This window comes from Talpa europaea (assembly GCF_964194135.1).
Source record: "Talpa europaea genome assembly, chromosome: 12".
Classification (NCBI taxonomy): Eukaryota; Metazoa; Chordata; class Mammalia; order Eulipotyphla; family Talpidae; genus Talpa; species Talpa europaea.
Genome location: NC_140079.1, coordinates 86,094,448 through 86,122,171, shown reverse-complemented (window position 1 = coordinate 86,122,171; position 27,724 = coordinate 86,094,448). Strand labels below are relative to the sequence as shown.

The window sequence follows — 27,724 nt, the reverse complement described above, 5'->3', positions numbered from 1 at the left end:
CCAGGGCAAGAGCCACCTGAAAGGACCAGCAGGAGCCGTTCCCAGTGCTCACACAGGGTCACGCTAGAAACCTTCACAAGAAATTGGGCAGAGAACGAGGAAGGTCTGGCTTAGCAGCGGGGAATAATTAACTAGACTGAGCACAAGCTCTGGACTTGCCTAATAAAAGACACAGATTGCAAATATAGCTGGTGCTCACCAAGGTAAAATGTACGATATTGGGCAAGCAATCAAAGATTATCAGGCATGCAGAAACACAGGAAAACATCCGTGCAGAGGACATTCTTCAATTAATTAGAACCACCCCAGAACTGATGCAAATGTTAAAATGAGCAGAGCACTTTAGAACAATTATTATAACTGTGTTCCATGTTTACAAATTTCAAGAACAGTAAGGAGGTATTGAAAAAGATGTGAGTCAAGCTTTCAGCTGGAACCACCATTTTCCAGTAAGTCACCAAAATGACTAACACAAAGGGAAAGAGAAGAGGGACCCGCTATATGTTCTCTAGGCCTTTTAGAAAACATGGAGTTGTTCCTTTGGCCACATACATGCAAATCTATAAGAAAGGTGATATTGTTGACATTAAGGGGATGGGCACTGTTCAAAAAGGAATGCCCCACAAATGTCACCATGGCAAAACCGGAAAAGTCTATAATGTTACCCAGCATGCAGTTGGCATTGTTGTAAACAAGCAAGTAAAGGGCAAGATTCTTGCAAAGAGAATTAATGTTCGTATTGAGCACATTAAGCACTCTAAGAGCCGAGATAGCTTCCTGAAACGTGTGAAAGAAAATGATCAGAAGAAAAAGGAAGCCAAAGAGAAGGGTACTTAGGTTCAGCTGAAGCGCCAGCCTGCTCCACCTAGAGAAGCACACTTTGTGAGAACCAGTGGGAAGGAGCCTGAGCTGCTAGAACCTATTCCCTATGAATTCATGGCATGATAGGTGTGCAAAAAGAAATAAAAGAGCTCTGGACTATAAAAATGTTTCACCTAATTGAGTAGAAGTATGGTGTCCCCTCTCTAAAAAAATATTTAAAGCAAACTTTTAACTATATTGTAATTCATTGAATGGTGTCTTTATTAAAATTTAGTGGGTTAAAAAAAAAAAGAAAGAAAAAGAAAAAGATGTGAGTCAAACTCACAAACAAAAAAGCAAAGAGTTATAGTGAATAAGCAAACAAAAGAGGACAAATGAAAACCAAAAGTACTCAATTTCCAAAAGAGGGCAGAAAAAGAGAAAGGGGGAAGAGCTGGGATGAATAAAAAACAACAGCAAGATATCAAACCACGTTGATGATCATATTAAATGTAAATGGCCTAGAATAGAAAAAAATAAGGCAACTAGATTGGAAAGGAAGAAGTAAAGCTATTTTTGCATATGACATGATCTTGGATATAGAAAATCTTAAGAATCCACGGTAAGTGGACAGTGACTTTCATGGGTATGGGGGTTTCTTTGAGGTTTGATTAAAATGTTCTGAAATTACATAGTGGTGATGGTTCCCCACCTCTAGAACATATCCCAAAACTACTGAACTGAACACTTGAAAAGGTGTTTGAAAGAATTTAAATTTTCAAGTGTGTCAATTATATCTCAGCATTTTAAAGAATGCATCAAGAAGAAGGGGTTTGGGCCTCTCTGGTGGCACAGGTGGTTGAGCGCCGCACTACAAAGCTGTCCACAGCCTCTGCAGCGCAGGTTCGATTCCAGCTGGCCAGCGAGAAGCCCACATGGAGCAGCAGACCTCTCCTGTCTCTCTGCTGCTCCCCTCAGCAGTGTATCTCAGTCAGTCTGCCTGTTCTGTTTCCCACTCTGTCTGTGGTGAATCCTCTCACCCTCCCAGGCGTCTGGCCTGTACCCGGTTCTTGTATAAATAAATAAATCTTGAAAAAAAAAAAAAAAAAGAAGGGGTTAGATGTACTAAAATTACAATGATAACCAATAGAAAGAATAAAAAAACAGGGCCTCCCCGGTGGCGCAGCGGTTGAGCGCTGGGTTGCGAAGCTGCCTGCAGCCTCTGCAGCCGGTTCGATCCCCGGCTGCTCCCCAGCCACCGGAGGAGGGTCCCACATGGCAAGCAGACCTCTCCTGCCACCCGCTGCTCCCCTCAGCAGTGTACTTCGGTCCTTCTGCCTGCTCTGCTCCCCGCTCTGGCTCTGGTGAATTCTCTCACCCTCCCGCACTTCTGACTGTACCCAGTGCTTGTATAAACCAAACAAACAAACAAACAAATAATAAATAAATAAATAAATAAGACATGCCTCTAGAAAATTAAAAAAAAAAAAAAAAAGAATAAAAAAACAACCTAACCAAAAAAAAGAAAAAATGTGAGTGAGCTTGATTCTTTGTGCTTAGCATAGGGGTCAGTGTTGCCTAGACCTAGAAATTAGTCTCCTTACAAGTTCAGAGGCTGTCATGGGGACCATTAAAACCTCCTTAAACATAATCACCTCAGGGGGATGGGAGTGAATGGGATTTTTACTTCTTCATTTTATACCCTGATAAGTAAGTTAATTAACAAATGAAGGAGAAACGACAGGAGGAATTTACCGTCAGGAAAGACATATGGACTTGCTCGGTTCTGTTTTAATTATTGTACAGAGAGCAGGACTGAATTGCTGCCTCAAAATTGGTCACGTAAGCAGTTCTTTTACATCTTCTGTCTTCCCTCATGGAGTTTTCATCAGTTAGATTGGAATTTTTTTTGATGCTAGGCTTGGTTTGGCCTTTAAAATTTTCCATCCTTTTGGGTCATTACTATACCAATAACATAAAAACGTTTTAACTACAATTCTCCACGTCAAAAGCTGCCAAACCTCAGTGAATTCCCCTTCTGGCTCAGAACATGCTGAGAAAACAAAGCAGATCACACAAAAATAAAACATGAAATATTTTTGGTCCTTGGCAAGATTACAGTTTTATTATTGTTTTTCATAGGGGGAGCATGATTTTAATCCAGCCCTTAAAAGATCAGTGTTGTCCTTTATATAATGATACAGTATTCCAACAGAGATGCTTGCCTTTGGTTAAAAAGTAGCCACATAGCAAGAAACAAGCAACTTCTGGAATAGCTGCTTGTTAGTTCCATGTAAGGCTTCTGCAATTTTTGGCTGAAGAGCTGGGAGAAAGGAGGTCATTCAGCCACTCACCAGACCAGAGCTAGGAATGTAGCCCCCCAAGCCCCTGATCATTTTCTAGGTGTGCTGCGCCAGATGCCAGTAATCCAAAGAGCATTACACATCTGAAATGAAGAAAGCCCCCACTACCCGGTATAAATTTGACATGCAGAGTGATCAATGAGCCACAGTTAAACGGTGTAGGGTAAGTAAATTGATCAGGCTTTATGCACGTTAGCCTCGTGCCATCACCTGTGACCTGAGTGTGTTAATGCAAAAGGTGCTTGAGAGCATGGGCACGGGGTACATGTGCCCAATTATGGACACATGAGCATGGGTGTGTGCACATGTGCAAGTGTGCACACCTGTGCCTAGGAGGGAAGCTATAAAAAGGCAGTGTCACCCTGAGGGAGGGTCTCAAGTTGCTGTCTCCCTGCTGCCTGGTTCCCCTGCTTACCAGCAAAACCTGTGAAAATGATGCCTAGGGCTCCAAAATTCTTCAAGTCGCTAGAACTGATGGGGAACCTACCCAGGCAGGGATGGTGGCAAAACAGATGGTATTCAGTGCTTTGTAGTTTGGTCTTACAAAAGGAGCCATTTGGAGCCTCAGAAAGCAGGTCTTAAATGCTACTGAATAACTGCCAAAATGATCTATTACTCAGGAAGCTACTGGAACAAATATGGAGGTGCTGAAACACTCATGGAATTTTACCTGCCCTGTTGTTTTGAAGGGCTAGCGATAAATTAATAAACGTGTCCGCACCGCATAATACTGTTATAGAGCAGCCCCGATATTAAACGGGTTCCTGGCTGTGGGTCCTCACCCGCGCGCTTTAAAGAGACTTCTGAATACTCTACTACAGACACACACAAAAGGGTTAATAAAAGGTTTATTTACAAGAGAAAAAGAAAATAAGGAAAAGGTATAACTCAGGGAGAAAATAAGGAAATAAAGTCTTTAATGCGTCCTACCCGATCCGACGACCTGGAAACCCAAAGTCACTCTCAGAGCTGACCGGACGCTGCAAGCTGGCCGAGAGCCCAAAATGGAGAGCCCCCAAAGCCCACGTGTCTGCCTTTTGTATCCACCTGGCTGCTTAACCCCACCCTCAGGTCCCAGCCACCTTCCCTTTGGTGGTGATGGGATTTGGAGTTCCCAGTGTCTTTGGCTTTGACCTGGGGTGGGGGTGGAGTCCACAAAGCCTATATGGAATTTGCTTTGGGACATCCTTTTCCCCCTAACAATACCACCATGGGATTTTTGAAAGATCAAAAATAATTGTTTTCAGATACAGTTTGATTTACTAATAAATCACTGATACTCATGTGCCTTGAGTTCACAGACTTGTAAAACCTGGCGTGACCTCTTACCTTCTTTAACCCTCTAGACCAGGTGCTCCAGGTGGTGGGTGGGTAGCAAGAGGGATGGGTAGATGGAAGGGGAGTGGATGGATGGGATGGGTAGCTGAGAGGATACATAGCTTAGTGGGTGGGTAGGGTGTGTGGGTGGGTAAGTGGAAGGGGCATGGACAGGTGGTGAGTGAGTATGAGAGTCACTGGTGAGCTCTAGAGTACACAAGGCCTTGAAAAATCAATGATACCTTGAACAGCTGGATGGGGAGCTGATAAAGGGATTAAGCTAGAAAGTGAGAGGTGGAAGAAGGAACTGCTGCGCACCCCTGCCCAGCACTGATTCTTGGGGAGAGGCTCAACTCTGTTGCTAGCTTTCTTGGCTCTCTTTGGAACCCTGAGAGGGAGCTGCAGAGTGGAAGGTGGTGTGGTTGCAGTGCCCTCTGGTGGCCACCAGGGGATTTGGCGCCCTTAGGTATAATATTTTCTCATTGCTTGATCTGGCAACCCTCACCCCACCCCTACACCAGAATATAAACTCCGCGAGGACAGGGATTTTTGTCTGTCTACCCACTGCTGTCTATCTGGCATCTAGAATAGTGCACGCCACATAGTAGGCATTCAAGAACTATTAATCGAATGAGTGAATGACACTGATTTTGAACTCTACCCCACCATTTTATTGAGGTGTGATCCTAAGCAGCGCTCTTAACTTCATAAAGCCTGTTTCCTCACGGGCAAAACAAAGACTCTAACACCGTCCCACCACCACCACCCACGCGCTTTACCTGAGGGAAAGGGACCTACACAGGCTGGGCGAGGGCACTCCATGAATGTATGTTTGCTTCTCACTCTCCAGCAGCATCGACGATGCATTATATGCTGACAGCAGCCCCCATTTCAATAGACCATTTGCCTTAACAGGCATGGGCTTTCTGGGGCTTTCTGGGTGTTGGGCAGCCTGGGGAAGGGATCTAAGCTCAGTCCCAAATGACCAGCAGGGAGGAAGTGTGGCCAGATACACTGAGCAAAACTGGCTGAAGTCTGAGATTCCTCTCCTGACATGCAAGCCTGTCTCCCACCCCTCAGCCACACCCAACTCTTCCTCCTGCCCTGAACCCATCAGGTTTCATCTGCCATCAGAACCTTTGCAGAGGTTGTTGCTTCCACGGGCAGTTCCCTGCCTCCACCACATTGTCACAACCAACATTCAAGCCCTCTGCTCCGGCCCCTTCCTGCTCTCCCTGCAGCCAGCTGCCCCAAGTGCATCTTCCTGCAGTGAACTCAGATCTGCTTATCTCACTTTCCAGCTTGAATCTCATTGTTCTCGGAACAGAGTCCAAGTCCTCTGACCTGCCATTTTGTGGTCTGGACCCAACCCAGTTCCTGGCCATCTTGCCTCTTCTGATACCAGTTTCAAATCTTACACCAAACAGACCAAGATATTTCTTGCCTCTGAGCTTTTACTCATGTCGTCTCTCTGCCCGGAAACCCATTCCCAGGTTTGTGCAAGGAAAACACGTGTTCTTTTTGCCTGCCCAGGATCCATTTCCTTTCCCTCTGGTGATGAAACCCCCTCCCAGCTCTCAGGTCTGGAGGTGCCTGTTGGGGTGACCTAGTTCTGAGTTAAAGGTGAGTGTGAGACACAACCTGGTAGGTTTCTTTTTTCTCTGGACTGCTGTGGTAGCAGCATCCCTTCTCCAGGCGAATGGCCCTCTACCCTTTGTCTTATTCCAACTTCTCCCATTTATTTTATTCATTTGTGTCCTGGAAACACTTGAGTTTGCACCCCCAGTTTGCTTCCCCCATCCTCCCACTCCCCCACCTGTCAGGCTCTCCTGTGCTGACTTCCGGAAGTGCCCCCGGATCTATAGGGGTTCAGTTCTCCCTTTTCGGGTCTGAGGAGCTGGGGCTTTTTGTCGGGAGTTCCCTGGAGCAGGGAAGGCTGTCAGCTGAGAAGGTCTGTGTTCATGCTGGAGGAAGGACTATGGGACCCAGGGGCAGAGGAGTGGATTAGAGACAGGAATGAGGGGCACCTCTAGGCTGCCTCCTGTGGGGGCCGGCCCTTTGGCTCAGGGCCTCAGCAAAGGCAGGACCCAAGTTTGCCAGCATCTGCTGCTGGATGAATCTCCACTGTGCGCTCTGAGGCTGGCCCTGGCAAGCGTTCAGTGCTGTTTGGTGCATAAAGACAAAGGTCTTGATCTGTCTGGGAGGTAAACTCATTCTTGATCTGCCCCTGGCCAAAGGTGGCTGTTAGATAGTATCACTGCTTAAAGACACCTTGACTTCAGAGAAGGTCATATGAGGGGGAAAAAATGCATCACAGAAGAGATGAACTCTGGTAATTTCTAACTTTTACTGAACACTTAACTATGTATTATCACTCCCCAATTCATACTGTTGCTCACTTGCTAGAACCATTTTACAGATTAGGGAACTGAGGTGAAGAGAGGTGAAGTCCGTCCTTGGAGGTCACATAGCAGCACATGGCAGAGACAGACTTCTACCCAGGCTAAAGCTGAGAAGCTCCTGTGGGCCCCTGGACCTAACAATGTGTGGCTGGGAGGGTCCCCAGCAAAGTGTGCTCTCCCACAGCCAGCATCCTCCACATCCGTTTTAGGACCTGTGGGCATAAGGCACTGGAGTGGCACCTTCAGCAAACAGCTTGAGGGAGAAATCAAGGGCTGGGGCAGCCTGGGTCAGCATCCCCAAAGAGATGACATCGACATGGGGTCCACAGAACTGAGGGAGGTTGCTGAGTGTGATGCCCCCACTGGCTTCCACACCCACAGTTGGGAACCGGGCCTTCAGCGCCTGGGCAGTGGGGTGCAGCTCCTGTGGGGCACAAGTAGAGGGGAGATGAGAGTCCCCAATGTGGCCCCTTCCCAGAAGGCAGACCCCGCTCACCTCAGGCCTGAAGTTGTCCAGCAAGATGAAGTCCGCCCCTGCCTCAGCTGCCTCCAGGGCCTCCTGAAGGCTGCTGCACTCCACCTCCACCTTCAGGGTAAAGTTGGCGGCCTGCCGGGCCCCTAGCACCGCCTGTCAGACAGACCAGTGGGTGAGGGTGAGAGGGTGGCACCTGGCACAAGAGCATAGTGAGCTGGGACTGGTATTTAGAAAGCTCCAGATGGGTGAGGAACTTAAGTTTAATGAGGAAACCAGGTACTGGGATGGTTTCTTTGTTATTAGATTCAACCACATGAAATAACCACTTGTGGGGGGCAAAAATGACCAATATCAGCAATATTCAGCATCTAGGACTGAGTCCAATTTCCCTCAGAATATGAAAACTGGAAAGGATCTTCAACAACATTTTTCCAGATGGGAAACATGTCCGGGGCCTTGAGTCACCTGCCCTAGGACCCAGAACCCACCACACTGGGCTCCCCCACCTGGACCTTGGCGCTTGAACATCAGCCAAAGCAGCAGAACGGTGGGAAAGCAGCCACCGCTGATTTACACATGGAATCACGGAGGGGTCAGGTGTTTTGCACCCCCAGAATCCCATCCCTTTTTCTGGGGCGTGGCTAGCCACAGGGGGAAGGGCTGTGACGGGCGAGGACAGGACCAGAGCAGGGATCAGGACACGCACCTTTTCCACACCACCGGCGGCCACCACGTGGTTGTCTTTCACCATCACCAGCCCCCCCAGGTCATAGCGGTGGGGGGCGGCCCCGCCCACCAGGAGCCCGTACTTTTCCACCAGCCTGAAGCCCGGCGTTGTCTTTCTCGTGCCAGCCACATGTCCGGCCCAGCCGCTCCCTCTGGCGGCCTCCACGGCCGCCGCTGCAGCGCTGGCCACCCCACTGCAGCGCGCCAGCATGTTGAGGGCCACTCGCTCCCCCAGCAGCAGGCAGTGGGCAGGGCCCCTGACCTCTGCCACCTTGGCCACGGGCATCAGTTTTGATCCCTCGGGGAGGAACCAGGAGACCTGGCAGTTGACGTGGGCAAAGATGGCATCGAAGAAAGGCCTCCCAGCCAGGACGCCCGGCGACTTGGCCCACAGCGCCGCCTGCGAAGGGGCCGCCCCAGTGGCCAGGGCGGAGAGGTTGAGGCCCGGGCAGTCCTCTCGGAGCCAGGTGTCTGCCAGGGCTGCCAGAGTGGCGGGGGGCAGCAGGAGCGCCAGGCCTGGAAGGAGATGAGAACACAGTTCACATGTGGGCCGCCTCTTGGGCAGTCAGGGGTAATTGTCAAAATATTGAACAGGGCGGCAGACTGGGCCTTAGCCAATAGGGGTGAAGATGGGGAGGTGGACCCGGGGCCTGATAAGGGCGCCAGATGGAGCAAATAAAAATATAAGACATCTAGTTAGATTTAAATTTATGACATTCAGCATTATTTTTAGTACAAATATGTCCTCGGCACTACTTAGAAGATACTTATGCTTTAAAAAAAATCATCTGTTGTTTATCTGAAATTCTAATTTAACTGTGTGTCCTATATTTTGTCTGGCAAATCTAGAGCTGGGTCAGCAACTACTTCCAGCTACAAGGGACTTGTATTGCACACCGCCCGGAAGTCGCCCTGTGGCCGCTCCATTCGGCCTTGCAATGGGCACCTTACCCGCTGAAACCCCCAGCAGAACGTGAACTGTGTGTCTTTTTCAATCACAGTCTGCTTGTTCTATGGCACCAAGTATTTTATTTTATTAAAAGAGTTATTTATTTATGCATACAGGAACTGGGGTACAAGCCAGAGGTGTGGGGGTGAGAGGATTCACCAGAGACAGAAAGGGGAACAGAGCAGGTGGATTGACTGAAGCACACTGCTGAGGGGAGCAGCGGGAGAGACATGAGAGGTCTGCTGTGCCATGTGGGTCACCTTCCTGGCTGGGGATCGAACTCATGCTGCAGTGGCTGCAGATAGCTTCATAGTGCTTCATCTTAACCCCTTGCGCCACCAGGGAGGCCCCAGCACCAAATATTTTAAAGCTGGGAGTTCGTCTTTTTACAGACGTGGAGAATAAGGACCAGAGAGGAAAGGCAAATGGGATGAGGTCACACAGCAAACTGGCCGCAGAGTTGACCAACCAGCTCTGGGGGTCTTGGCTGGCTGTCCCTCCACCTTCGCCCTCTGACTGGAGACTCCTCCCACGGCTGGACAGTGAGGGAAGAGCACTGGGAAGTTGGGTTTGAGCCCTGGCTCTGCGAGACTCAGTTTCAAGAGCAAGGGCGAGTCCATTGCCTATAAAACAAGCGTCGGGGGACAGTGGGCTCTAAGCGCCAGGCCCTTGGCGGAACCCTGCTGAGGGGCTGCCTGCAGGGGCCGAGCTCAGGCACGGTGCAACACTGCCATCTGTCGGCCCAGAGAAGACCTGCAGCGCATGGGCGCGTGCTGCAGATGCACTGGCTTCCCCGCGGAGGGGGAACAATTAGACAGCCTGGGGGGAGGGGTAGTTTTCGTTTGCTTTGGTTACCCCACTTTAGCACCAAAATTTGGTTAAGGCTAGATTTTCTGGTCTGCTCCACTCTGAGAAGCACGTTCTTCTTGTCCGGTCCCTCAACACCCCAAAGCCAAGCAGCCTATCTTCACACCCATCTCCCAGCCACAGTTGTCAGTGATTGCACTTGGTGCTCTTCCCCACGTCCCAACCCACCGCCGCCCCACTTGGCTTCCCTCCCTCAGTCAGAGGCAGCTGTGCCCTCGCTGCGTGCTGGGCACATAGTTAAAAGACAAAGACATCGTCCCCATCTCTACGATTCTGGAGTCATGGTGCAGTCAGGCAAAAGGCCTGCATGAGACCGGAGGCAGGGCCCACTCTGTTCAGAGCTGGTACAGTGTTATTTGCTTTTTAAAGCTAATATGAATCCTTCAACTGATGGATATTTGTAGGATAAATGAACTTGGTCAGGCTTTTACTCCACTAGCCTCTGTGGCTGTCACCCGTGACCTTAATGGTGTTGATGCAGAAGGGGCTTGGGAGCGTGGTTGTAGGGCATGCAGGCCTGATTGTGGACACCTGGAGTATGGTATGGACATGCGTAAGTGTGCACACCTGAGCCTAGAGGCTGAGGCTATAAGGGCAGCATCACTCAGAGACAGGACTAGCTATATCAGAACGGCTATGAGAGGACAAGGCCCTGAATGAACACCAGAGATAGTCCAAAGAGAAAGAGTATAGATTCTGTTGGGGCTGGGAGGCCTGCCAGCCTCCTGGCCATCCCGCACCCCCCCGCCCTTGGCTGCCCTGCCTCGCCAGCCTGCGGGTTTGCCCCACAACAATTGGCGTAGAAAGAACATTAGAGCCTGAAAAAGCCGCTGAGGTCTCTAGGACTCTCCTTTATCCGTCTTCCTGAATCAATAGATTGGGAAGACCCAAATGTATTGATACATCTGTCTGCCCTGGGCTTGCTGGCACTACAACAAACTGGTGCATCTACTCGTGAATTAAAAAAAAAGGAACCAACTCCTGATATACGCAATAGGGATGTATCTCAAGTGTATTATTCTAAGAAGCCAGATTCAAATGGCAATTTGAGTCCACCCATATGACATTCTGGAAAAAGCAAACTGACAGCAACAAAGAACAGATCAGTGGTGGGGGTGGGACTGACCACATGGGGCAATGCCAGGGAGTTTTTGGATGTGACTGAACTATTGCCAGTGACAGTGGCACCTGCCAGTTTGTCAAGACTCAAAAAAGAGGTGAATTTTACTATCTGTAATGAAACCTGACTTTAAAATAAAACAATGATGGGTCTCCCTGATGGTGCAAGGGGTTAAGACGCAGCCTATAAAGCTATCCACAGCCACTGCAGCATGAGTTCGATCCCCAAGCCTGCCAGGGAGAAACCCATATGGCACAGCAGAGGTCTGCTGACTCACCCACTGCTCCCCTCAGCAGTGTACTTCAGTCAATCTGCCTATTCTGTTTCCCACTCTGTCTCTGGTGAATCCTCTCACCCTCCCATACCTCTGGCCTGTACCCCAGCTCTTGTATGCATAAATAAATAAATCTTTAAAAAAAATAAAAATAAAACAATCAGTCCATTTGGGTGGAGCCTTCTGCTCAAACCCTTACATTCAGTGTACTATTTTCACCGCTTTTGGCTTCCTTACATTTCTCATTTTCTTTTGACAAGTCCTCATTGAGCACCTGCTCTGGGTGGCAGAGTAGGTGTTTTTCTCTTAGTTCTCAGGCTTCAGCCTATGCTGTTCCAGGTGTTGCCTCTGCCCAGATATCCCTTCCCCGACCCCACCCTTAGGCTCTCCCTTCACCTGTCAGTCCTCTTTCATGTCTTCTCTTAGATATCACTTCAGAAGGGGCTCTCACAGATCCCCCTAAACCAGGTCATATGCCCCCCACCTATTCTTACCTATCATCAAACTCTACTTTTCCTTTCTGGAAACCAAGATATTTCTTTCTTTCTTTTTTGCTTGCTAATACTTTATTATTTTATTTTATATATTTTCTACGTCATTTTCATTTTTGCACAATGTATGCGAAACCAAGATATTTCTATCAAGAGAGTTTTCTGCTGTATTCCAAGTGCCTAGCACAAGTACAAATGTGCTGCTTTTAGATTTAAAAAAAAAAAAGGTCACACACTGGCTATTGTTTTGCTTAGTACTAAGTGCTCAGTGATGCTGATCCCATCAGAGAGGTCACAGGGCCGAGTGAATCAGGGCCGGGCTCTGGGGCTACACGGCCTGGGTTCCAACAGTTTCAACCACTTTCCTCTAAATAATCTTGGGCAAGTGATTCAGTCTCTTAAGAACCTTGGATCCCTTGTGCAGAAAGGGGAAACTGAATATAATAACCACCTTAGGGGTGTTATGAAAATCAAGCGAGTTAATATTTGCAGTTTGCTCAGAAAACATTGTCTGGCACGTATCAGGTGTGTTCGCTAAAGGAATGACTGAAACGTTTACCAAGGGTCATGGGAGCACAGAGGAAGAGATGACTCGGGGGTCCCTAAGGAAGGGGGAGGCTGTTTCAGTGACCTTAAAGGATGAGTCATGTTTACCAGTCAGAGGTGGGGGGGGGCAGTAGGGGTGGGGGCGGCCAGACCATTTGGACTATAAGAGCAGGGGTTTGAGGCTCAAAAGCAAGAAAATAAACAGAGTAGGATCCACAGGAGAAAGGCAGGAGTGAAGAAGGACAAAACTAGGTGCTGGCTGAATGTGGGCAGACCCGAGGGCTGTCACAGAATTGTAACCAAGGGGATGCATGTTATGATCACAGTTTTGCTCCACAAGGGCCATTTCAGCCACAACTGGGGATGGGTTGCAAGACAGAGGAGGCTGAGGGGACTGGCCAGACAACGTGATAACACCTGAGCCTGGGTAGTAACCACAGAAATAGTGAGCAGGGGCAAGTGTGGGTTATTTTCCAGGTAGAATCTACCCAGATTAGCAGTTAATGAGCTGTAGATGCATGAGATCCTGTCCCCAGTAGCTGAAAACTGACATAAGTTGTGCAAGAAGAGTGGGCTGGGTGGAGGACAGGGCCAGCAGAAGGCAGTGGGCTGCACTGCCTGCGTGCTTGTGGGGCCAGGCCTGGCCACCAAGTTTCTTACACCCTCTCCTCTGAAACTCACCACAGGAAACTGTTCCCATTTTACAAGTACTGGACCAGGCTTTCCAGAAGTTTCCTAAATCATGCCCTGGGGACACAGCATGTAAGCAACAGGGCCTGGGAAGAAATTACTTTGTTTTTGCAGATTTTGAGAGGCCAGAGGAGCTGTGGGTGGCCACATCCAGACAGTGGTTAGGAGAATGATTCTGGAGTTCAGAAGAGGTACTGCTGGCCAGAGGAGATTTTGGAGCCACCAGTTACACAGGTGGTGACTAAGCACAGCAGGGGGTGAGATCCCTGGGGCAGATAAGAAGAGTAGGACCCTGGGAAACATCAGTATTCGAAGGACATGCAGTGGCATGGCCATCAAAAAGAAAAGCAGCACCAGGAGGGAGTGGGTATCTGGAAGAAGTCCCCAGAAGTAGAGTGTGAGCAGAAGCAAACAGAAGGAAGACTGAAGTGGGCATTGGACTTAGCAACGGGGAAGCTGTGGCTGGAGTGTCTCAGAGCTGGTGGTGAGGTGGGCAGCTGTGGGGTCACACTCAAAGAGTGCGTGGGAGTTGAGGAAGCAGAGGCAGGTTGTGGACAACCCCTCTCAGGAGAAGTGGAGAACTTAGCAGCCTCCCCTGGGCTGCGTATGGACATCACCTGGAGAGCTTTTCAGTCACTGCTACTCTGGCCCATTCCAGACCAGCCAAATCAGGATCTTTGTTGGGGGGGGGCGCAGTTCCCCAGGCATCCAGGTTTGGGATGAGCCTCCCATACCCATCCCCTGCCAACTGAGACTTAGATGCAAGTGAAGATTAAGACTCTATGTTCAGGGCCTCCCTGGTGGAGCAGGCGGTTGAGCACTGCACTGTGAAGCTGTCTGCAGCCTCTGCAGCGCAGGTTTAATCCTGGCCGGCCAGCGAGAATCCCACATGGCGCAGCAGACCTCATCTGTCTAGCCTACTGCTCCCCTCAGCAGTGTATTTCGTCAGTCTGCCTGTTCTGTTACCCACTCTGTCCATAGTGAATCCTCTCACCCTCCTGCGCATCTGGCCTGCACCCGGGTTCTTGTTTAAAAATAAAAAATAAACCTTTAAAAAAAAAAAAAGAATTGATGTTCACACAATTCTATCAGAGCTTCAGAAAAGGCAAAGGGAGAGAGGCCGACACCAGCAGTGGTTGAATGCTGAATGAGAACTTAATAGATCTTACTGAAGTGATGGAAATGGCCTGATGATGGCTCCCCAAGTTAGTAAATTTGCTGAAAATCATTTCACTGGCTGCTGAAACAAACCAGAACCCACATGCTGCTGAGAAGCAGAAACCACTTTGCAGCCCGGTGAACTGGAGGACGGGGCATCGCGCTGGGAAAGCCCACAGCACAGAGATGGCCAGGGAGCTCAACCAGCGCACGTTCATGGAAACAGCTGATGGGGGCAGACTCCTGGCTGCACCCACTAATTTACAAAGAAGCCAGACACACAGGAATGTGCCCAAGGATTCATGGGACACAGTTGCACGATTCGGACCATGGGAAAGTCAACCAAAAGATAAGTTCATTTCTCCAACAAATACATTGCAAGGAAAACAAGGGATGAAAAGAATTAAAAAACACTGGGCCTCCCCAGTGGCGCAGCAGTTGAGTGCTGGGTTGCGAAGCTGCCCGCAGCCTTGCCCGCAGCCTCTGCAGCGCCAGTTCGATCCCCGGCTGCTCCCCGGCCACTGGAGGAGGGTCCCACATGGCGCGCAGACCTCTCCTGCCGCCCGCTGCTCCCCTCAGCAGTGTACTTCGGTCCCTCTGCCTGCTCTGCTCCCCGCTCTGGCTCTGGTGAATTCTCTCCCCCTCCCGCGCTTCTGACTGTACCCAGTGCTTGTATAAATTAAATAAATAAATAAATAAAGCTTAAAAAAAAATTAAAAAACACTAACTGTAAGATAAATGAATTTAAAATCTGGCTTTTTTCCACCCTCCTCCCTTCCCCATCAGCACCCAGCACTGGCAACTGCGGTCTTGCCCACGCACATGTAATTATGGGCACCTGGACCAAGAGCAGGGGGCGAGCATATACTTACAAGGGGATGCCTGTGCCGAGGGGGAGGGGATTTAAGGGTGGCAGGACTCTGAGGACAGACGAGAGGAGGGAGCCAGAGAAATGCTGAGGAGAAAGTGGGTCTGTCCCCTGACTCAGCACTGAAGGCCTGTAAAAATCGACCAGAGTCGCCAAAATTCTCTTTTCACTTAGGAGAACTGACAGTGAACCTGCCCGGCCTGGGATGGCTGCAAAACACTAACCTATCACAACCTATGGCTCTTATTTGAATCCTAATTCAAGCTAATTGAAATGCAATTAAGACATTTATGAAACAATTGAAAATCTGGATTGATTAGATATTGGATAACTTTCAGAAATTTTTAAAAATATGCTTGTGATTGTCCTATTGTCACAAAAAGAAAAGTCTATCTCTTAGAATATAATTTATTTATTTATTTATTTTTTTAAAGGTTTTTTTTTTTTTTGGTAAGATTTTTTTTTTTTTGTAAGATTTACTTATTTATTTATACAAGAACTGGGTACAGTCAGCAGCGTGAGAGGGTGAGAGAATTCACCAGAGCCAGAGCAGGGAGCAGAGCAGGCAGAAGGACCGAAGTACACTGCTGAGGGGAGCAGCGGGCGGCAGGAGAGGTCTGCACGCCATGTGGGACCCTCCTCCGGTGGCCGGGGAGCAGCCGGGGATCGAACTGGTGCTGCAGAGGCTGCAGGTAGCTTCACAACCCAGCGCGCAACCGCTGCGCCACTGGGGAGGCCCTAGAATATAATTTAAAAAAAATAATAAAATGCTGAGATGTTCACGTATGAAAAGATTTGCCAGCCAGTTTTACACTAGGGTCATCCTGGAAGGGAGGCAGTGGAAGGGGTGTGGGTGGGGCTGCACTGGCCGAAGGCTGATACTCCTGAGGCTGGGTGATGGGTACATGAAGGTTCATCAGACTTCCCTGCCTGCTCTTGTGTAGGCTTAAAATTCTTCATAACCAAAAGCCAAAACAGATCAAGAAGGAAAGAAAAGAGAGAGACAAGGAAAGCTATTTTAGGATGGCTTGGGCACTGTTCTCAATCCTGGCTGCACCACTGAATCATTTGGTGGCTTTGCTGAATCATCTGGTGGCTTTGCACGGGGTGAGACCCTCCCGCCCCAGCCCCAGAGATGCTGCTAGTGTAACAGGGTGGTCCCCAGGAAAGGGGGAGGTTCCCTGCCCTTCCCTTTCCTGGGGACCACCCTGTTACACTAGGACTGGTCTGGAATGTGGTCACATGACTTCAATTTGAGGCAGAGCTGAGCTTCTGAACACGGCCATACACTGGTGTCTGCCACACGTAGACACTTCCCACACATTGTCACAAATCTCCAACGTGTCATTTGTATGTACAGATGGAGAACGAAGCCTCAGAAGCGTTAAGGGAAGTTACCTGAAGAGCAGAGCTAGAAAACTATCAAGGTGGGCCCTGGTGTCCCTTCTCCACGAGGGTGCTCTTACTAGCCCCTCCCCCCTGCCTCCGCCCTTGGGGCCACTCTCCTGCCTCCTTGGAGGTCAGTTGTTCCCGCTGCCTTTGTAGGGGCATAATATTACACAGATCGTTGTTCCTGAGAGGTAATCAAGTGTGTCTGGTTTTCTTCAGGCCTGACTCTCTCAAGCATTTCCAACAAAAGGGATTCCTGCTGGGAGCTTTGAAAATACAGGCTCTCCTAATTAGCAGCTGTTCCTGAAAGGAACTTCAGGGGGTGGGGGTGCTGTTTTTGCAGCTGCAGGAGGAGTTTTCCACGAAGCTGCTACACAGAGGGGACAGCTGTGCTGCCGTGCCCTCCTTGCCTTGTTCTGAGTCAAGCGCCCTCAGCACGCCTGCCCTTCAGAGATTTGCATTTTATCCTGTGGGCTGTAATCTGACCTCTTAAGGCAATGCCTTCTTAATTCTTTCTCCAGAGTTTTGTTAAAATTGTCTTTGAAGGAAACCAAAGCATCTGGGGATATTTCCTACTCCTCTCTCTTTACAAATAATGTAGAGAGACACTGATAAACTGATGCCTTTGACAGAAAAATGAAGACTTCCCCACCGGCACTTATATGGCTCTACTCTGCCTTGACTGATTTTTGCTATTTGTTTCTACGTCATCCTAACTAGACAGGGGCTTGTTCGTGCCGGGAGGCATGACACCAGAATCAGCACTCTGTCCTTCCTCTTCCCTTCAATCATCTAAGTTGTTTGTGCGTTTGATGGGCACAAAGGCAGCTCTGGGGATGCACCTAAAATAACATAAGTTGTCTTTGTTCTTCATTTTATGAGCAATGATACAGCTTACGTTTGTAGCAACAGCGGTTTTAAATGTGACTGACATTAGCCCTGGCCAAGGAGTGATGGTTTTCCCCAATTTACAGGGGAAAATTAACTTAAAAATATAGATATTGACATTTTTATTTATTTTTATTTTTTTTTTTTTAAAGACAGTTTTTTTTTTTTTTTTTTAAGATTTATTTATTTATTTATACAAGCACTGGGTACAGTCAGAAGCGCGGGAGGGTGAGAGAATTCACCAGAGCCAGAGCGGGGAGCAGAGCAGGCAGAAGGACCAAAGCACACTGCTGAGGGGAGCAGTGGGCGGCAGGAGAGGTCTGCGCGCCATGTGGGACCCGCCTCCGGTGGCCGGGGAGTAGCTGGGGATTGAACCAGCGCTTTAGAGGCTGAGGGCAGCTTTCCAGCTCAGCGCTCAACCGCTGCGCCACCGGGGAGGCCCGATATTGACATTTTTTAAAAAGCTTGCCTTTTTAAGTTTTTCTTAAAACTCTGGGGCCTGCTCCATTGCTGTCTAATGGAATATAGAATGAGGTCCTAAATAGAATAATTACAGCCCTTTGACAGGCTTTCCCAGGCACTGCTGCAAGCATTTACCCCCTCTCTGGGTGTGGGGTGCAGCTTCTTCCAAGTATTAACACATTTTCTTTTCTTTTAAAGATTGATTTATTTATTTATACAAGCACTGGGTACAGTTAGAAGCACAGGAGGGTGAGAGAATTCACCAGAGCCAGAGTGGAGAGCAGAACAGGCAGACTGATGAAGTACACTGCTGAGGGGAGCAGCAGGCTGCATAAGAGGTCTGCGCGCCATGTGGGACTCTCACCCAGCAGCCGGGAATCAAACCGGTGTTGCAGAGGCTGCGGGCAGCTTCGCAACCCAGCGCTCAACTGCTGCGCCACTGGGGAGGCCCTAATTTTTTTTTTTAATAATCTATGTATATATTTTTTATATCATTGTTCATTTTTTTAAAACACATTTAATTTTCACATCACCTCTACAAGGTAGTACTATTATTAAGCCCATTTTACAGATAAGGAAAGTGAGGCCCTGGAAGGGCAGGTAACTTGCCTAGGTTCACATAGCGGGGAAGCGTGGAATCAGGGTCATAAACCAGCAGGCTTGTTCCAGGGTCTGTTGCTCGCTTCCCCCACCTTAACCACACTGCCATTTAATCCAGCACAAAATTGTATTTTTTAGTTAGTATATGTTTACTGTCAACACCGGGTTCTGCTGCCACACCCAGGGTCACAGCTCTGTCCCTGGTGTGTCGGAAACTGCCCAAATTGGGAGTTGGGAGACTGCGCTCAGCTCCTGGCCCCATCGCCTGCCTGGTGGGAGACCTCGGCCATTTGCTAACCTCTGAGAATCAATTTCATGAGGAAATCGCAGGCTGCGATGAGGAGAGAAGAGCTATTTCACAGATAGTGCCTGCCCGAGTGCCTTCCAACCCAGGGTCTGTCTCTGGCACTTTGTCCTTCCATCTCTTTATTTGTTGATCCATTTGGCAAACACCAGGTGGAGACAGAGGCTGGCTAGAACTTCCAGATAAATGTATTTCTTTCCCTTTCTCTCCCTAGATAACAGAAGTGATCTCCAAATAGTGCCAGACTTGCTAGCCCTGGCTGAGTGGTAAAACAATGCACAGAGCTTCAGGAGGGGATGAGCTGTTGCTGTACTATGAGGGCAGTAAGAGGGGGCTCCAAAGGTCTCTGGGCCAGATGGACACTGGACAATGACAGGGAGACTTGCCAGGCAGAGAGCAGAGAGCAAGGCCTGGCAAGGAGAGGAGGCGTGGGGCACACCCAAGTGGAGGTGCACAATTTTGGCGCCTAGAGAGCAGCAAAGGAGGGTGACTTGTAGCTGGGGCCAGACCAGCAGGCCTTGAATGACAGGAAAGTGTTAAGGTTTTATTCAATAGACCTTGGGAAAACAACTAAGACTTTAGATCAGAAGTCATATGATCCCCAAAAAGGCAGCTTAAAGTTTAAATATTTTAATTGTGCCTAGAATTCTTGAAAGATTCAGGTAGGGAGGCTGCTGCAAAAGCCTGAGCAAGAGACAGTGAGGCAGAAAGAAGTATAGCGGGAGGCCAGCCCGCTCCAAGAGGTGAGGAAACGTGCCTGGCCTCCTGCACCCCCAGCCTGGCCTCACTCGGCCCAGTCCTGCCTTGGCCTGAGTCCAACTGCTGCCTTTGCACTCCAGCCTGGCACCTACTCTGCCCCAACTCTGTCCGCGCCCCTTCTTTGCTCCACCTTCCCAGCTTTTGCCTCACCCCCTTGACTTGTCCACTCCCTCCTGGCTAAATGCCCAGGGGTGAGTGACATCAGCACCAACCCCACGAGCTAGGTCAGTTAAACATCAGGTGTTGTCACCCTGAAGGCAGTGATGCAAAGAAAGACCCCACAGGGCTGCTCTCCCAGGGGGAGGTGGGAAGAGTCCCAGGTGATGCAACAGAGGTAAGTCCATAGGATGTGGCAACTGTTTGGATATTGGGGTGCTAGGAGTCGAAGGGGACCCTGAGGTTTCCAGGAAGGTGGTGAGGCACAAAAAGAAATGGACACATCCGTAAGAAGAGCTGGTGGAGGGAGAGACTGAGCCTGACACGCCAGGGAGTTGTCACAGAGGCAGAGATGGACACAGAGTTTCCCCCAAAACGGTCCTGGAACCTCGCGAGGGCTCAGAATGTGAAGAATCGACAAGACCACCAGCATGACCACCGGCACGTGACCGTGTGCCAGGCACTTTGCGCGCCTCATCTCACATATTCCTCACCACAGCCCAGGGAAGGTACTGTCCTGCCTTGTCGATGAGCAAACCCAGACACAGTGAGGCTAAGCTCGCTGCCCAGGCCACACAGCTGGCAGGTGCAGACTGGACCCGAGTCCAGGCTCTGACTTTGAGTTCATCTCTAGCTCATTTCTGGACTCCCCAAGAGCAGGTTCTACGACCGAATCAGAGAGGCTGGGTGTGGGGGGCCAGCAGAAGCCCCAAACCAGGGAGGGAGGTCAGAGTTGGGGCAGGTGAAGTCCAGAGAGGAGAAAGTGAAATGCAGAGCGCTCCATGCAGGGCCTCTGTGCTGCAGGCACTGGCCAGGTCTCCCGTGTCAAGCCAGTTGCCCTCTGCTGCTCACAGCCTGGTCTGGGGAGCGAGAACTGGATGTCATTAAACAGATGCAAGAAGCCAGCTGACTTGCCCAAGGCCTGTTTCTGGTACAGTCCAGATTCAAACAGGACACTCGACTCCAGAGCCTGACATTCGGCACCAGCCTGAGACATCAACCCCCTCTCATGGCAGGAATCACGGGACTCCAGCCCCCTGCCCCCACCCTGCAGCAGAGGATAGGACTTTGCCTCCATTCCTCTCTGGAGCAGCTGGTGAGGGGCAAAGTCCAGAGCTATTCCCCTCCAGCCTCCCCCTACTCACCTCCTTAGCCCCCAGGATACAATGTCTCCTCCGGGCCACCCCAGCTTTTCCAGGGACTTCAGAGCTTTCCTCCCAAAAGCTTATTGGGGACCCAACATAGGAGAAAGAAGAGCAAGTGGAGGGCTTTGGGAGGCAGGAAAGAGTGCTTGGGGTTCAAGGAGGTTGGAGCGAGATGGGGGTTGGGAGGAGACTTGAGATTTCAGCGTAAATAAGGGACTAGGATAAATTGAGACTAGGGGAGAAGGGGCTGGTGATGCAGGGGACGGGAGAGAGATCAGCATCTTCTTTACCTTCAGGGTCCATGACCGCTGGGAGCTGCAGGGTGGTGTGTCCACTTCTTAGACCTGGGGTTCTGAGATCCTGGAGGTCAGGGTGGGGCTGCCAGAGGCAGCGGGAGGAGGGGCTGGCCAGCTGCCTTGTCAGCCTTTCCCAGTGGCTCTGGGCCTCCCTCCTGCCCTCCTCCAGGACCCCTGGGGCCGTACATACCTCTGTCTGCTTTCCACACTCAGAGGAGGAGCTCTCCCTTGCGTAACTCAGAAGGCCTCTCCTCCCTGAACTGAAAACCTGTTCTTTCCACACGCCAGAGGCTGTGAGTGGAAGGATGTGCCCCCCTGAGCTGCAGGCCTGCCTGTGTGCTGCAGAGAAAGAAGTGGGAAAAGGCTGGGAAGGGGCCAGTGGGCTTGGGCATCAGTGGTCCTGGGGACTTTGGCAAGCAGTTTCTGAAGAAGAAATGGAGACACAGCTGGTCTGAGACAGGAGCTCGCCGAAGCCACTGTGCAGCTCACTGGAGGGAGCTGGAGAGGCTTTGCGATGGTGCGCACATCCTGATGCCATCCTTCTTTATCTCAAATAGCTTTTTTACGTTTTTCCTGCACCACAGTGTCCTTAGCTATAAAATGGTACAATGCTGTTACCAGCAGAGTCTACAAACTGTCACTGGGTCAGAACCTCTTTCACCAGTTCTGGGTTGGGCCACTCACTCCCACAAATGTAAACAAAAGGGCCTTTGGTTTAGCAAAAAGAAAAACAACAATTTAGTCTAACCAACAAGGGGAGAGGGAGAGGGAGGAAACCCAGTTACCACGGAGGATGCCAGGTGGAGTTGCAGCTAAAAGGACAGCAGGATGAAGCCTGCTGATGCTAAGGTTGGGGCTCCACCCTAGGGGGTGGAGGGTGAAGGTCTACCACCTGCCAGCCCGTGACCTTCCAAAGCAGCTACAATGGAAAAAAAAAAAAAGCAAGAGCCCAAGTGCCCAGCTCCCTGTTAAAGGCTCCCAAAATATGGCTGCTCAGCCCCACCCCCCTCCCAGCAGCCCCTTGCTCAGGGATGTCAGGGCCAGAGTTCAGACTGCAGCACTGCACAGGCGTGGTCCCCTCTGACTTGGTTGATGTCAGGGAGCTGAGTTCAGCCCCTTTGCACCAGGCCGCTCCAACAGCACCTCCCTGGGGGTGCACTGACACTTGAGTGAGAAACCTATGAACGACAGTAGAAACCCAACAAATTTCCTTCCTTTGCTTCTTTCCAAGGTACTTTAAGAGCACAGCATATCAGAGCCAGGCTTCGGAATGGGAAAACCAGGAAGCCACCAGTAAGCTGCACCCTGGCTTTGGCAAGCTCCTGTCTCAGACCAGCTGTGCCTCCATTTCTTCATCCGAAACTGCTTGCCAAAATCTCCAGGACCACTGATGGCCAAGTCCACTGGCCCCTTCCCAGCCTTTTCCCACTTCTTTCTCTGCAGCACACGACACAGCCAGGCCTGCAGCTAAAGTGAGGCAAGTGAGGATGGAAGGGGCACAAAGCTGAGGGAGGCCTCCCTGGCACCTCCAGTTTCTCACCTCAGCACCCACTCACCTTCCTCTAGTCCAGGCCAGCTTCTGAAAGCCCCACTCCAAACTAGTCTCGCCCTTTCCCCACAGAGGTCACTTTCTCCTGATTTTTCTCTTAAGTCCCTTTGCTGTCTCTGGTGAGTCCTTCTCCCCACATCCTGTCCTCAAGTTTGGGTGTTCAATCAGTGAGAAGGGACAGTTTCTCTTCCTGAGCACACAGCTAAAGGACATTTCCCAGACCCCAGGGCACTGAGACCATCATGGGACTGAATTCTGTGGCAAAAGTGGGATGTCACTTCCCCTGACCACAAAAATCTTCCCATGATCCTCCTTTCTCCTCCCTCGCAATGACAGAGCCACACACTGGAAAGAGTCTGGGTCCCTGAAAGATCTTATGTGAGGTCACCCTCCAAATGCTAGCATTGAGCTATTACAGAGCAGGAAGAAAGCTTCTCAAGTTATGTCCCTGAGATTCTGGAGGTTGTTTGTTACAGCAGTTAGCCTCCCTGACATGCTGATTCTCTCCACAACTCTCTTCTCTTTCTACACAGTTAATGATCTAGATAAATGCGCGCATTTATCCATCTATGCCATTATTCAATTGCTACCTAAAATCAGATGACTCTTAAGTCTATATCTCCAGCTCTGACTTCCCTACCAGCTTTGGCCCCCTATTTCTAGCCACCTCCAAAATATCCCATCTATTTTAGACCTATCCCAACAGGTCTAAAAATGAACTCATTATGTTTTCCCAAAAAATGCTGTTGTCTCTCTGTATTTCCACATAATGACGTCAGCATCTCCTCAATCTCCCAAAATAGAAACCTTAAAATCTAACTTCATTCTTCCCTCCATCACCTCAACAGCCTATTAGTTCTAAAATTGTATTCTCTGAGTAAATAGATTTCAGACCTGACCTCTTCTTTCACCTTAAACCAGACTCCCATTATATGGAAGTTGGGCTGGATGATGCTCCCATCTTGGGCCGCACCGCCTGCGGCCACCCTCCTGGGGCATCTTCCAGGCACTAGGCCAAATAGGGGCTTGCCAGACATTTACATAAAGTCATCACTCGTTCATTCACTGAGTCCCTCCATTCAGTAAACACACACATAGCTACAGCGTGCCAGGCCCTGGACTCTGGAGCCCCAAAGATGACCCATGGATTTGGAGGGCAGTGAGAGGCACTTTCAGATGACTTGTGAATGTCATCTGTGCTGTCATATGAAGCTGTAAGGGTAGAGGAGAAACACTGTGTCTGGTTGAAGTGGAGGCAGCAGGGCAGCTTTGCGAAGGCAATGACATTTGAGCTGAATCTGGTCGGTTGAGGAGGAGTTTGGCAGGGAGTCAAAATGTGTGTAGGGCAAGTTGTGGGTGGGCTGTCTTCAAGCAGAGCATGCTCAAATGCAGGGGTGAGTCTGTGGCCCTCTCTGTGGCTGACACCTCCCAGGACCTGAACCAGGGTCCTGATGCTACACACTGGCAGGCAGGAACTGAGCACCCTAGGGGGCCGGGGCACACAGGCACTCATTTTGCAGTTCATTGTCGGGAACAAGTAGATCATCCCCCAGATGCTCTGGGTTTCCATTGTCTATGGGCTCTGCCCATCCCCCCCACCTCCCCACCCCCCACCGTCACCCACTGTGCCCCGTCCTCCACCTCTTAGGGTTTGAAAGTTTGTTCTTCACTTTGATTTGGGGTCTGCTTTTCTTACTGCTTTGGAAATCTTAGAAATTTCTGATTGTATTTCTCTCCGGTCTTGTTAACAGTCCTACTTTGATCTGACTATGACTCAGCTGCTGAGCTTGGAGCTCTAGGGTCTGTTTCCCATTCCCTCACTCAGCCCAAGGACTGGAGATACAGGAATTGACAGGGGCAACTTCTGCTTTCAGCCCCCAGCTGGCCCCTCCTTCTCAGTTCTGCCCACTGACCTGGGGTCAAATGTCAGAAATGGGGATGCAGAGAAAATTGGGTGTAAATGTCCACTTTCAGAAATGAAATGTTCTGCAAACCATGCTTGGAGGCATTTTTCCTGCAAAACCGAATCGCATTATTCTCAACACCTTTCCCTTCCAAGTCCTTCTTCTGTTTGAAATTTTCATTTTGGATGACAAAACTTTAGTTGTAACCATGATCATCTTATTGTGCACTTTTTGAGAATAGAAACATGCACTTTAAAATGAGATGATGTTAAAATACACTCTGTGTGTGCATGTATGTCCTGTTACTTAAGGAGCTATAGAAAATGTGCTAGTAATTTAAGTTTTGCATAAGAGGAAAAATACTTTGCTATCCGAACAAAATTAATATCTTCCGCATTTTAAACTATACCCATCTCCCGCACATAAAAGCACACCTCACATCCAGGGAGCTATAGGGATTTGATGAGATGAAGGAGGGCCAGCCAGGCTGGGTGGGCAGAGGTGAGGCAGGGTGCGACTTGAAGGGATCTATGTTCCATGCCAAGGAAGGTGGAACTCTATCCTGATGGCCTTAGGGGGTTCAGGGGTCATCTGGACAGGGTGGCTATTTAGAAAAGTCACTGGGCCCATCGTGGGCAGACAAGGGACTGGGGCTAGGAAACCCCAAAGGACAGTCTCAGTAGGACCCAGGTGGTGGGTGATGGAGCCTGGAGAGCAGGAATGGTCCTGGGGCTGTGGAAAAAGAATCCACTGGAGTTGGTACCCAGGGAGTGAGGACGGGGGCAGCGGTTGGAGGGCACGTGGCCCAACTATGGCATTTACCGTTGCTGAGGCCCTGGAGAGGGCAGAACCAACTGAAGATTTGCTGATTTCCCCATTGTTGTGAGAACTGAATTCAAACTCTTAAGCCCTTCACAGTGAAGCTCCCACATGTTCAGGCTCACCTTCCACAATTCTCTTCAAACCAGACACCCCCATCCCTCACCCCATGCACACTTTGCTCTTTTTTAAAAATTGTAGAAATGATAAATGTTTATTGCATACAATTTGGAAGACACAGATAAATAAAAACAAAATAAAAACCACCCATACGCCTATTACAAATAAAACCACAGCAAACATTTGGGACATTTCCTTCACAGACAATTCTGTCTATGCTTTGCAAATTTATTAAAAAACTAGAATCATACATATTTACAGATTAGTATCTAGCTTTTTTCTCACTTAACATTATATGGACATTTTTCAAAGTCAGTATGTATTTTGGAAAACAGGATTTTTAGCAACTCTGATAAGTATGAACCATTTACAATTATTTTCATAACTGATATGTTTGGTCATTTCTCATCACCATATTTTTGATTTTCATATTGTTTCTCTCTCTCCTCCCTGCCCCCAACTTTTTATTCTTACAATGGCTGCTGGTTCTTTTGGTTCTTTTTTTTCCCACTAGAGAATTGAAAGGTATGCATTCCGTGTTTCTCAAAAAGAAACTGCCTTGACCTCTGCACACTCACCGCGGAGTGCCTGTGATTGCCTTCAGCCAGCAGTCTCTGAGCAGTCATCTCACTCACTCATTCTTTCATTCAAACGAAAATTTACTGAGCACCTGATACAAACCAGGCATAACATAACCAAGACCATGACAGTGAAAATGACAAATAACCTGTGAAGCTTTAGCTCCTGGGGAGAACCTCCTAACTTATCCCCACGAGCAGCATGTGGCTTTCCTGTCGGTATACATGTAAAACTTTGTTTGTGTCTCCAAGTTCCATCCTTGGCTGGCCAGGGAGCTACCCACATGGCGCAGCAGACCTCTCCTGTCTCCCCCTCTGCTCCCCTCAGCAGTGGATTTCAGTAGATCCTACTGTTCTGCTCCCCACTTTCTCTCCGGTGAATTCTCTCACCCCCCACACCTCTGGCGTCTACCCCAGTTCTTGTATGCATAAATAAATAAATCTTGAAAAGAATAATTTTTTTTGTTTGTGCTTCTATTTTAACACTTTTCACATACCTTGATATTTTCTGGGGTGTGAAAGCCCAGTTGGGTCCCACACCCATTTCTTTCAGGATTTGCCCAGGGAAGGCGTGGAGGAAGGGAGATAGCTAAGGCGTTGAAGAGTTACACTCAGTCGCTCGGGCCGTCTACACATGTTGTCCAAGGGTGATGACCTCTGAGTTCAGTGACAGAATTTTCTAAATCTGAAATTGGGGCACTTGGTTCAGCTAATTTAGGACAATCGTGGCGGAATCACTTAGTGACTTTTGAAACTCAGTTGGGCTGTTCTGGGGCTCCAGTTAGTCCCAACAGCGCCGATGAGCAGCAGGAAACCAAGCCCGGACGTGGGAGCCAAGGCGAGCTGGGGAATTTCTACCCCAGCTCCGCTCACCCCTCAGGCAAGTGCAGGTGGCACAGCCTGTGATGGTTGGAGGACCCTCGGCAAGAATTGACCGGCCTGCGACCTCTCTCTGTCTCCTGCCTCCCCCATAGGCCAGGTTGGGTGGCTGTCACACTGGGTTCCCAGAGGCCTCCCTTTTTGTAGGTCAATCTGTCTGTTCTCAGTTTCTGCACCCTCTGACTCAACAACTTCCTCTTTGCAAATTTCCTCTTTGCCCTGGGGAAATACCAAACTCTCTGGCCCATGAAGCCCCAGACTCCAGCCTGGACTGGTCTCTGAGACTGGGCACACTTGGGTCTTGTCCTTCCTCTCCATCCCAGAGCCACAGGGGAAGCCCCAGTTCTGTCACCTGCCTCAATTTCCTCACTCTCACGCATTGCCCCTGGAGAAGGGAAGGAGCTGTCTGGGAACAGGCCCAATAAGCACACAACAGCCAGGGCCTCAGCAAGGGCCCCCTCTCACTCTCGGGTCTCCTGTCCCCCTGCCTCTTGGGTGTGCCCCGGAGTGGGGAAGCATGAAGGACCAGAGACTGCTGAAGAGCCGAAAAGTCACACTCGGTCACACAGGCCGTATTTCTAGCAAGCCTAGAACTCTTCCCTGTGCTACAGACGGCGCTAAATCATCTGCCTCCTCCACGCCATCTGAGCAAAGATGAGGGTGCATGTGTTCTCGCAGTCCCTGCGTCTCCCACTCTCGGACTGGCATCTCAGTCTCTGTGCCCTGCCTGCCACCTCCCCCATGCTGCCGTGCCTACCACTGCCCTTCACAGTCACGTCCAAATCCTCTCCTCGTGGACAGAAACTGCCTGCATACATGGCCCCACACA

General features: G+C 49.6%; 1 protein-coding gene and 1 pseudogene across 2 annotated transcripts; one reads left to right on the top strand and one right to left on the bottom strand.

Moving 5' to 3' along the window:
* The first annotated feature begins 462 nt into the window (after positions 1 to 462).
* On the top strand, positions 463 to 945 carry LOC311181121 (large ribosomal subunit protein eL21-like; annotated as a pseudogene). The gene has a single exon. The product of its transcript is annotated as a large ribosomal subunit protein eL21-like (transcript).
* Positions 946 to 7,088: 6,143 nt separating this feature from the next.
* Positions 7,089 to 21,053, bottom strand: QPRT (quinolinate phosphoribosyltransferase; the record flags this gene model as incomplete). The annotated part of the gene is made up of 4 exons (XM_084250202.1): positions 7,089 to 7,307; positions 7,380 to 7,511; positions 8,065 to 8,600; positions 21,041 to 21,053. The coding sequence occupies 4 exons, from the start codon at positions 21,051 to 21,053 to the stop codon at positions 7,089 to 7,091; spliced, it is 900 nt and encodes a 299-aa protein (XP_084106328.1).
* Between the last annotated feature and the right edge of the window lie 6,671 nt (positions 21,054 to 27,724).